Source organism: Fulmarus glacialis, unplaced genomic scaffold (assembly GCF_000690835.1).
Source record: "Fulmarus glacialis isolate BGI_N327 unplaced genomic scaffold, ASM69083v1 Scaffold46022, whole genome shotgun sequence".
Lineage (NCBI taxonomy): Eukaryota > Metazoa > Chordata > Aves > Procellariiformes > Procellariidae > Fulmarus > Fulmarus glacialis.
In genome coordinates, this window is record NW_009199335.1 from 4,056 (window position 1) to 16,519 (window position 12,464).

The window sequence follows — 12,464 nt, forward strand, 5'->3', positions numbered from 1 at the left end:
TTTAAATTCTTCTTCCTGAGAAACCACGCAACACTAGAAGCACTAATGTGGTAACTTGTAACAGAGATGAAATCTTTCACAGACAAGACTACTAGGTGAGTATGGCCCCCTTGTCAAACACAAAAAAAATCCACCCTGACAACTGTCTATCCAGATAAATGCCAGCATTACAATCTTAAGATATTTATACAGCTTTTTTGTTAGTATCAGAAAAGCTGAAACCGTAATTACTTCCCATTAGAAACTTCAGAATTGTCTTCCTCATATGATCTCCAGAAGCAAAAGTTTCTAAATTTGGTTAGATCTGAAGAGTTAACTTTGAATACAAGACATGAGCTTGACTTATTTCATAAGCACATATATTTGAACGGGGGCAAAGAAAGCAAGCTAAAGTACTACAAAAGGCAATCAGTGATCCTATCGATCAGCTGAGCGCAGAACCCTCCTCACTGAGGCTGTCAATTAGAACAAGTGCTTTGGTGAGCAAAATAGAAGTCATTCTTCCTTCTCCCTGGTATTAAACAATACACAGATTTTAGCGAGTAATCTCTTTTGTCCAACCTTTTCTTCCCGGTGAAAAGACTCTAGCAGTTTTAAGCCATTGCAAAAATTTAAGGGTTACGCAATGCCACATGGGTCATTCCTGCATAAGGCAATTTCAGATTCAAGTTCATTCTCACCGCTTCTGACAGATCAGTTCCTTCTGGGCAGGGACTATCCTCAGCAGGAGGCACGTGAATCTGAGATAGAAACCAAGGGTACTTCTTCCATATGTATCCTTTTCCTATAGTGGTCTGAAAGCTGGTATTTCAGTTGTAGTCAGTAGGTTTGCATTCCTCATCCCTACTGTAACGCTGCTATCTGCACTTCCTAGCTCAACTGTACAGTTATACAGCTAACTTCTTTCTTGCACCATCATACCATACGCGTGCCAAGATTCAGAAACAGTGGAAGTCAACGGCTTCATAAAAGTTGTAAATGTAATGAAATTTCCTTTAAAAGTTTAAGTCAAGAATTACATATACTGCAAGATTTTTTTCACTATGAGTTTACATTCAAGTTGAACATGCATAGTATTAAATCATCCTGAAATAAAACAGCATCAGTGTTACCACCTAGTACTGCTTTACCAGAAATTCTTGGGCAGGGGTGGCAACTCAGAAAAACAGGACTAAGCTTTCACTGCAGAAGCTGGGTTCTACTCTTAACCATCACAAATCAAGAAGTTTGACTGCAAACACCTTTAATATGAATACAAAATTCACATAGGATATACATTCTGGGGAACGTAAATGAACCATTACAAGAGATTCTGTCAGAACAAAAACATAAAGAAGGCTCTGTCAGGCCAAGAATTTAATGAGGAATGATTAAAAAGTTTGATTTACAGTTACATTACAGTTGTGTTAAGCACTGAAAACTAAGAACGTCAGCTGAAAGGCATTTGAACATACAGTACATAAATCATACAATCCACACCGTTGTAAATAACATATTTGAAGGATTTCATTTTACTTAACAGAACACAAAGCAATGTAACATGTGCAAATGAGGACTCCAATATATCGAATTTAAAATGTCTATGATAAAATTGACATAGAATTTTACATTTAAGGACTACACGATTGATGGAGAAATTTAAAAATTATCCTCCGTGTTACTCCCATTACCAAAGTATGCTTTCCAATTAAATAGAAAAGCCATACTGGCCTGATTTCCTCTCTCAAAATCATACCAGTCCATGAAGGTTAACTAAAGCTTTAACTTGCTCCAAGTGTAAAATGTAACGGCATTTACACAGTCTCCTTCCCTTTACTGGGAATTGACAAACCATTATGCGAAAGAGTTCTCGGATTATGTACACTGGTGGAAAATATTATCTTATAAAAAGGCACATACCTGTGATTTAAGGCTAGTACGGTATTTTTTTCATAGAGAAAGTAAAATTTTAAATGAAATTAGAACATTGCATGGTTGGCCTCATTCAGCAAACCACTTGGTGCAAAGCAAAAACGTGTGCTTAGAAGCCTCAGACTGACAGTGATTCTTGCTTTAGTGTTTTTCTTTTTTTTTTGGAACCTATGATGGAAAGGTACATCTTTTAAAAAGGCATTTGCTGCAATTCCACTAGTCAATGAGCCATCTGCTACTATTGCCTTATGTGCAGATATCGCATATAGGCCTTATATTATTAATCTGCAAAATATTCTTTTAACTCTCTCCTTTTTTAAAAGTCATATGAAAATTACTAAAGATGTTTTCTAAATTCATCTATAAAATACCAGATGTTGGTACAAATCATGTAAACCTCCATTTGGAAATATTTTGACTAGCCACCAAAATGACCAGAAATCACAAACATCATTTGTCAGTGCAAATCTATAATAGTTTTCTTTCCCTTCCCTCCCTCCCTCCCCCATCCCAGTTACAGAAATAACCACCAACCTTCACATACAAAAGGAGTGCTCTATATTTGAAATGACAGAAATTGTGTTCGGTTACCTTGAAGTCACTCCCTTTCCCACCAAATTCAGTTTTACAGTATTATAAAAGGGAAAAAAAATTAAAGCTGTCTGTGCAAGAATCACTACAACAGTCCTTCAACCCCAACCCTTAATTATTATCAGATTTAAAGATTTTAGATTAACATTGGGTCCTCTTCTCTGATTCTATTACTGTTCTTCGAGCCAGGATGGGGCATCTGCTCCAGGAGTTTTCAATTTGATGTGGAACTGTTTAAGTGTCTGTTCAAGCTGCTTTTGATTCCCAGCAAAGTATGCTGCAATGGCATTGTGGAACAGGACAAGCTGATTGTGCAATACCTTAACCTGCAGGCAAGGATAGAGATAGGTTAAGAAGAGGAGGCAGATGTTAACAACATCACAGGTCAGTTATAAAAAAATAGGTGTGTTTGAAATGCTCAGACTTCATACAGGTTTATCTAATAAAACTTTAAAAATACAAATACCACATGCAAATACAAAATTCTTTAACATTAAAGCAATTTAGAGTTTTCATAAAGTATGCTTAACAGTCAATACCAACTCAGTATGCATGGACCAAAAGCAATTCACTAAACAGCATAATGTTATCAAACACTTGATTACAAGTACTTGATTCCTTGAAATTAGATGCCAAACCTCTGCTTAAGATACCTACCTGCAGGCCAAATGGACTTCCCTAAGACAGTACATGACAAATGCATTATGTAAGTATACCGTTCATTTATTTGCCCCCCTTGCAGAGAGTTGCTGTTTTCCAGCTCACGTATACCTAAGTCAAATGAAACTGATGTTCTTTTCCCAGCAGTATTTCTTGCCCATCTCCTGTAACACAGGATTATTTACAGCACTTGGTCAGTATCTTGTGCAAAGTAGTCATGAAACACATAGGTCACAGCAGTAATCAAAACTTGGGGAGAAGAACACAAGAGCAGCTGGAGGGCACCACTGTTTTTCTCTTCAAGTCTAGTCTATGATGACAACCTATAGCCCTGATAAAGTCAAAATTAAACAAACGTTACATTTTCATCCTAGCACACCAGTAAACCTGAAGTTGTGAATGATGAACAGTAGTATGCTGGAAAAGACATCTGTCCAGTTTCTCCTGCGGCCAAAACCTGTCCTTTTTATTCTTGAGTGTACTCTCAGCCCAGCACAACCGTATTCTTGTGTCAGAGCCTGAATCCCTAAGGTGGTGGCCCTGTGCCTGTTTTCAGCCTACAACACCTTGAGCCCAATAGCATTTAGCCAACTTAGAAGAGAACAGAGGAACAGGGTGGCTGACTGAGCCCAAAGGGAAGATGTGGCAGGCAGCAGATTTAGCTTTCTCTACTCAAATTTTGGATCACTGCCCTGTCTGTCAGCACAATCCACAAGGGAAAGTCTACTCTTGTCATGCTAGGAAGCAAAACTGTCCTTGGGCCAGTTTTGGCCTATGCCTACCTGTTGGCCATGCCTGTTTTAACAGGTTATTTAGCCAACATGCTCTTCTGAAATGCATGCGGCTCAATACAGAGATACTTTATTGCCTTAATTTAAGAAAGGATCTCAAATTAAAAAAAACAACACGTATTAGACATGCTATTACACTACAAGAGTGTAACACTTAAACTATTACACAGAAATGTAATAATACACTTTTAAAATAAGATACTTTGAGAAAAAAGGGCTGAGTGTGCACACATGCACACAGGTGTATATAAAAGTTTCAGCACTAGAAGTTGAAATTTCTTTTATGTATACAACAATTTATTTCTTTTACTGAATAGTCCCATTTCACGAATTAAGTTTTGCCCATAAACTGGTACAGACCTTAGTATCCTACTTAAGTGATAATCTCTCTCTGGTGACGCAAATTCTGGCCTAAGTTGCTTTGACGATTTGAAAACTGGTATTCCTGTATTTTCTCCCCTAATAATTCAGGCTAATTTAAACTTAATACATGTGAAATAACAGGCTTTTTGCCTCATTAACAGTGTAAAATGGTAGGTTCTTCCATCAAGACGCTCTCCAAAAAGAAACATGAGAGAGGTGGGTATGGTTAGAAAGGAGTCTGCAAGTGCACATCACATCTTGGGACAATGTTTTTTCATTTACAACAGAAGACTTCAAATTCATGAGGTACAGACATTTTAATATTTAGAAGATGTAGACTATAGCTAACCACACTTGTTCAACGAACAGTTCAGCTTTTCAGAAAAGATGGCCTCGTTCAGTTTGTGTGGGAATAGAAGTATATAATACACATATTTTTTGTATCTGTAAAAATCTGTATTTTCACCCCAAAAATACTAAGTCATACAAGTGGAAAATGTCACAACATCAAGAGTTTGCTTTTAAAAGTCAAGAGCAAAAAATTTAGCAAGTATAGGTTTTTTTTCTTGAGCAGATTTGTTCATCATTGACATGCAAGGTTTCACATAGCCCAAGCTAGTTCTAGCACATTATTAAAATGCTACAAGAGTTTTATTCATACTGTTTACAGGAACTCAGCCCAAGTTCATCAGTTTGAGGCCAATTTAGTATTTTGTTAGGGTGGCTTTTAACACAAAGCTTTTGTGAACTGCCCTGAAGTCTTCTGATAATTTCATAAATTCAGTCAGGCCTCGGCTCAAGTATGCTGCACACGCACAGAGAGGCAGGAATTGACAATGTAGAAGCAGATGATTTGGACTGAAAAAATATGTTCTGTTTTGGTGGGGTTTTTTGAACTACCAGAGCTACCTCATTGTATGAGGTTCTATCCCCAAGCCAGAGCTACCTCATTGTGGTATAAATTTCGTGATCGTTATCAAACTGGTTGCAGAGGTTCAAGATGTTACAATTTCTGCTCTCCTCCTTCAGATGCTGATTGCTAAGTGAATCCCAAAAGTGACAGTGGGCTCTTCTTACCCATAGCTTCATTCAGGTAACTTTTAAGATTAAACTTCTAGAAAAAGACCACTTAAACCGTCTGACACTGTACAAAGAAGCTCTACTATGAAGCAGCAGCCAGCTAAGAGAAAAAAGCTGTAACATCTCAAATCACCTGATGTCCACTGCAAAAACACCTGCAATCACAGCTAAGAACTGTGACGACAAGTATTCACTTAAAGCCAAGTTCAAACCTAACCAGTTTTCCCTTGAAAGAATCTCAGCCTTGCCCATTCCCATATCCAGCCATTGATTCCTACTGTGTTTCACCTTAGCCCTCTGTTGGCAAAACATCCATGCAGTTATGTAGTCAGTTGGATCAGGGAACAGATCTAGATTAAAACTAACCAGACAACAACATATTTGCTTTAACCTGGATCAGTTCCCCAATCTGATTCTCTGCGCAGCTGCAAAAACACTTTTGTAAGCACAACAGAGAAGGCAATGTGGGGGAAGGGGGATAGAGGATGAAGGGACCACTTTTTTTTTTTTTGCAACAAAGTGACTGTCACGCTACAGTGCTAAAGGCCAACTCTTGAGCACTAAGCTGTAGCACCTATTCCAGTGAATGAGCATTTGAAGATTTGCCTTTCAATAAAAGAATGTTAACGGTACGCTGCTAAAATACAGGTTCCAGTGTATGACTAGCATGCCTGTCAAAACACCATCACGTTTTACAGTTGAACATCATTTAAAATCATTGTTCCTTGTTAATTAACTACATACACCTATTTGTTCCTAATTACGAGCAGAGTAAGCACTCCATAATAGACTTGGCAAACTTAAGTCTCAAAACAAAACTGAATTTTGTGGATAAGCATGAAAAATGGGCATGCCCTGAACAGAAGGCTTAAGTTTCATATACAGAAGATATTGTAGGTTGGATTTGAGTTTTGACATTTCCTCTGGATGCTCTTAACATTTCATTTTTTTTTTAAATGTTGTCCTCTTCCCCCCACCTCAGTCTGAACACCATATTTTCTGTGGCACAATAAGTACAGTTTTCTTTACATCCTCCTCATTCAGACTGTTTCAGCCACCTCAACAACCAAAAAGACTACCCCCATTCTACTCTTTCTGTCAGTTTGTACCTCCTCACAACTACCATAATCCTTTCCCCTAGCTATCTTTATTTGAAGTTATTTGGTCTAAACAGTTATGTCATCTGGGTTTCCATTAGATTGCATATTGCTTTAATTTGTAGAAGCAAGCATTTAAACATCAAACTCCTGAAGTACAACTCACAGAAGTGCATTCAATTTCTTTCTTTACACAGAACGATTTGACATTTCTCAAGTGCATACGTGAATAACAGTTTTTCCTTTCTCAAAAAGACAATGCCTTTTCAAAAATTTTTGGTGGCAGAAATCTTGAAGCTAAGAACAGGCCACCATCCTCATTAAAAAAACCCAAAAGATTAACTATTTGTAAGCTACAGATTTTGATTGCAGCTATTCTTATATTCATTACCCAATGCCACAAACTTCTACAGAACTCTGCCAGCTGGGGATAGCACCAATACAACTTCGCAGCAACGTAAAAAAAAAAAAAAGATCAGTTCTAACTTCAAGATCAAATGCTATAATGACAGCGAATAGAAATCTTGTGTATCAGAAACTTGCAATCCCAGCTTTAACGTAATTCAGTTATCTGAACCTTTGAGGGCTTTTAATTGAAATATTAACATGAACCCAGGAGAACAGGCACAAAGAGACTGCAACCATGTGATGCCTTTCTTCCCCTAAACGTACGGCCAGCTAGATGATGGCTGTTCAGTGACGTTTGCAGCAACACAGACCAACCGGAGCCCACCAGCCAGTTAAACTTGAATCACCTCCCAGTTTTCCCTGCTCTCCTCATATGTCATGCTTAACCAAATATGGGACAAAACTTTTGAGTGGGAACATAACTGAGTGTATCTAGTGGAGGGTACATTTACAAAAGAACATCTAGGATTCTGTTTTGACATTAATTTGTCAGGCAAAAATACACAATTTATTTTTTTAAGTGTTTAGTATCGGTCAGACTGTAAAAACATACTTATTGGGAGATGATCATGAACTGATTTATCTAATCTAAAATTAAACCTTAAATTGCTTAATTGCTTTGCTATGGCAAGGTTTCATTACACAATTCTGTTTTCAACACAGAAGTGATAATAACAACTAAGCTTGAGACTACACTGTACTACATCCTGTATCAACATACACGAGACCTGAGGCCGAAAAGTTTGCAATCTACAATAGAAAAATTATACGGCTACCATACCATCTTCTTACCTAAAAAGGCTTCTCTAATTAGACTCAGAACAAATATTAATTCACATCTGGATTCAGCACCATGACAATACATATTAACAAACTTGATGATTAGAGATTTGCATGTTCTAGTATATCGTAACACGAGTCTGGCAAGGCCATGCCTTGATATAGCTGCTCAAATACTAACCCTCATTTGCCTTGTATGCAATAAGCCTGCAACAACACAGGCTTTCTAAAACAGGCTACAAAAAGGCCCTTTGTGAGAGACTGTGTAAAACCAGTATTTTGTCCGTCTGGTTTCCTTTATTTTGATCTCCCATTCTATCAAATGGGCACCAACATGGTCCTGGAGATAGACACACAAAATGGAAAGTTCCTGTTACTAAGGATATAGTATCAGTATAACCAGTATAATTGCCTCCCCGGGACTACTGTAACAGCTTAACAATATCAAAATTGCCCACTTCATATATGGTCTTCAGTTTAAGCCATCTCCTAAACAGTGCACTAGTCCCACAGCTGAAGCAGCTGTGTTAGAGACACACTCATACGGCTCTTCCTCCTTTCTTTCTTCTCCTTCCTGTTAGGCACATGCTGTATTTATAGATGTTTAAATTATGATGGATCATAGCAATTGTTATCATATACCTTTGGAAAAAGTAGAACATCTGAGATTATTAAATCTAACTGAAATTAAAATCTAGTTCCTATAATCACTGATCCTATACTTATTGAGTTAATAATCCTTTAAAATATAAAAAGTAATTGACTTAAGAGCAGTCACATACACTTTGCGGCTGAAAATTAAAAATAAAAAATTAAAAAGGTTATATAGTTGTCTGGCAAATCAACTGTGCATTCCAATTTCTTAATACTAGCTGCAGGACAAGTGTGAGGTCTAACAGGAGCTCCCCTCCATTGACATTATTTAAAAAAAAAAAAAAAAAAGGTTGACACCAGAAAAAGGAATAAAGATGTCAGATTGGTAAGAACATCATCTCTCAGATAACCACTGTCTCCCACGACACCCCAGAAAGCATTCTGGGCAACAAAAGAACAAAAACTATCAGAGACAGATGCAAGCTGGAAAAAAAAGTGCTCCTGAAATGAAAATTTAGGATTAGGATTAAGATTACATATAGTTTACTATGGAGAATCCTATACAATAGATAGAAAACATCAAAGTAAAGCTTACCTGAGTAAAGCTCTCAGTAGATAATTATATTTAAGCCAATATTTGACTGTAAAGGAAGTCCTTTTTATGGCTTATTTGGGAACAAAATTACATACACCCTTCAGTAAATGTTTTGACATCTCTAATGTCAAAACTGAGAAATGTCAACCAGTAATAAAAAGGCTTAAGCATGTGAAAGTCCCCTCTGTATTAATCTAAAGGAAAAGGCAGGAAGGAAAAAACAATCTCCTTCAGAAACAAAATTCGTAGGCTGTGACTGCTAACAGGACGCTTGATCTAATTCAAGACTGTCACTAGGAAGCCAACTTTATTAGTGTTCCCTAAATTATCTAATTTAGTTTTTTTAAAATATATGGAAACTTTTTTGTACAAGATGGAAATAAAATGTTTTCACTCTGAAACTTTCCTATCTGTATATACATAAATTGATCAGTCTGCTATATAGTTAATGCAAACTAAGAGGAAGCAGGCTAAGTGCTATTTTCAACCAATTTGAATGTAAGCATCAGAATTCCTGTACAGACATGAGCTGGAAGGATCAAACAATTTCAGCAGAATTTCTACATTATATTAGTAGCAAACTACTTACTAGAAGACGAAAACAAAGGGGGGGGGGAAGACACCTTCAATATACCCATTTTCAACCTAGCATAGTTTTAAAACTCAGTTCTCATGAGCATCTTCTAATCTAAGCATAAGTATCAGCCTTTAGATTAGACTTCAGCTTGTTCAAGAAAATTAATTTCAATATGGATTTTTTCCATTTGAAAGTTAATGGGCTACAAGTTCAGCAAGAACAACAAAAGAAAGTCAGGGCAATACCAGTTTTTAATCATCTGATAATCTGGTTCATCAACTCTTAACATGCTAAATGGCCATGTGATTCCAGACCCCTGGTCCTAATGCAAATGCCTATATGAAGTAGCAGTGCTCAAGAGCTACATTTTTAGCGTATATTCTTTTGGAAACCAAAAGGTTTGTTGATTTTCTCCACTTTTTTCTTCTCATCTGTTGATGGTTCATGTTTCTTCCCTGTCTTCCATCTTTATTCTAAAGAGCTGATGCAACTGTGTATGTGGTAATATATTCAAGAATTCAGAATAATAATCAGTTTTAATTGTTTAGCTTGTCCCCATGATTTTCCCTTAATGTTTCCTCCTTCCATGCAAGGAGCATGGTTTGCTACTGTTGTCATTTGGGGCCACTCCTGTATTCTCTGACAGGCAGAGAATTCAGGTCTTTAAAATACATGAATTAACCCATACTGAAAGTGTTAATCCACTGCTAGATATGGACAAACTGACAAAGTATTATCTTTTATGTAAGTTTTTATCATATTTTCCTCCCTCTGAAGACACAGAAAATATAGTCATAGATTATTACAACCATTTCATTTACTATGAGTATGAACAAAAATCAGTTCTTGAAAGACTATCATTTTTACACCTAAACACAATTAGAAACAATTTAGAAGGACTTGTTTATCAAAGAAAGCAGAGTTTAAAAGTGCATTCTGTATGGCAATTCAATTTTTGCCTGGTAGACAGAATAAGAGGGGTAAGAATCCCATCATTAAGCTGGTATAAGATGAAATGGTATGGTTGGAATAAACACATACGGGAAAAAAAACCTTCAAACCAACAGTTCAAGAGCCCTGTTTAGAATTAAGAAACTATAAGGGCATTAATTATAGAAAGCTGTATTTCTCAGTTCAAGTTATTAGTTTAAAGAAAGCTTATTTTGAAGAAGCCTTTCCACAGTTCTCTCACTTTCTTTGTGCATATCCTCCATGACAGTGTTGTCAAACATAAGTATTACTTTGAATCTTAAATCAGTAGTAATATGACTCATTTAACCATTAAATGCGATAAACTGGAAAAGTAATGCTTTTCCAAAATTGAAACCACCCGTATCAACAAGAAACTTACTGCCTTAATATTTGCCATTTGTAGCTGCAGCAGCTTGATTAGGGACTTTCAAGGTTGCCTGCTCTAAAAGTGTGTCCTCCAGCGACACAGCAAGAACTCAGAAAGTTCAGCTTATTTTCTTTGCTCACTCCACTTTTAAATTGAGACGTATTTTAAGATCTAACAACTAAGGTATTTCTAGCAAAGCAGAAACTTACAGGACAGAATTCCTAAACATAACATCAGAAGCTTACCTTATTTTCTTCCAAAAATTTCAATTTGATAGATACATCATTACGCATTTTGTCGTATTTCTCTTTATGCACTTGAAACAGTTGTTGCGACTGCTCAATCTTTGGCAGAGTGTTTGCATCACGAGGGCCAAGATTCAGCTCTTCTAGGTCTGTTCGATAGGCATCATATTCAATCCTGAGAAGAAAGAGGAGGAGGAAAAAAAAAAAAAAAATCTACAGGCAAAGTGTCTCAAAACAGACCTCACATACAGGGCCAAGTACAATAGAAGATGAACAAAACAGTCAAGTACGGAAAAAATAAAAAACCCGGGCAAGTTTTTTCCCCCCGTCCTCCTATTCATCAAGCAAAAACACACTTAAGTACATTGTATAAAGCCGCCTCAACAAGTACCCTCCCTTTTCTGTTCCTGTCTCAGCCACATGCTCCCAACCCTCTGTTTTGTGCTGGCTTCAGTGTTCAGAGCCTTTCCTGGGACATCTCAGCTTATTAACCCAGATAAAGCTAGTAAATTTTTTTTCAGGTTATTCTTCTGCTGTTGAATCAGTTCAGTGAAGAGTTTGTGTCGAGAGCAAGAGAAGCACCAAGAGCAGGACATCCCTTTTAAGCAGATGTTTGAGCAACAGCACACTTCTACCAAACTCTGTCCCAAGACTTTTTCTGCATGCTCTAGGCTTCTCTGTATGCATTAATTGGAACAGCTTTATAGTTCTTCCACAAATAATTTTGCGAGAACTTGTCTGCCCTACGAATAATCAGGCTGCAAAAAGATGATGCACTATTTATACTCTACTGAGGGCCTATCTTATTTTCCTAGGCAAGTCAGACTCTCTGGATCAATACCACCACTGAAGGAGATAAGGGAAGAGAAAGACTGAAGGTTAAGACTAACAGCCAGGTAAGTATTTAAGCTAACTCTGCACCAAATGTATATATCCCACTTCTAGATAAGACAGATGAAAAGTATCTTCTAATTTACTCTTGTTCTCTCCAAATTATCCGTTCTGGATACTGCTAGCAAAAACAGAATTGATGTTATGGTATACGCTCTTGCCTGCAGATACCTGACAGTGTTTTAATTGAATGAGGTAGTCTTCATATACCACTATTTATTAAAAAAAAAGTTACAAAACTCCTTGATATCCTTCCATATTAGACTGTATCATTTTATATGAGTAGAGAGGAACCAGTCATACCTTCTTTCTCGTTTTAATGGAAAAAATCAAAATGTCTTAAAAGTATTTTTTAATACAGGAGTAAGTTTGAATATTCAGTTTTGCCTTCAAAAACATCAAGTAATTTTTTTTCAGGAAAGTTTATTTAAAGTTAAGCTTTCTATTCATCAACGTATAGCATTTATAAGTGGCAAGAGCACCTATGGAATGTTAGTAGTTTAAAGATTGTATCACTAAATTAATCATCTTCTTTCCAGTGT

At 36.8% G+C, this 12,464-nt stretch overlaps 1 protein-coding gene across 5 annotated transcripts in view; it reads right to left on the reverse strand.

The window, feature by feature from the left end:
* Positions 1–1,226: 1,226 nt before the first annotated feature.
* ARFIP1 (ADP-ribosylation factor interacting protein 1) overlaps positions 1,227–12,464 on the reverse strand; it is a 39,689-nt gene continuing 28,451 nt past the window's right edge. For 4 of the 5 annotated variants that reach the window (XM_009573217.1, XM_009573215.1, XM_009573213.1 and 1 more), the window contains 2 exons: positions 11,032–11,206; positions 2,673–2,828 (listed from right to left, as the gene is read on the reverse strand). In XM_009573217.1, coding sequence (XP_009571512.1) covers positions 2,673–2,828; positions 11,032–11,206 — 331 coding nt within the window. Of the gene's footprint in view, positions 2,829–11,031; positions 11,207–12,464 lie in introns of all 5 variants that reach the window. The other variant, XM_009573212.1, reaches the window with a different exon arrangement.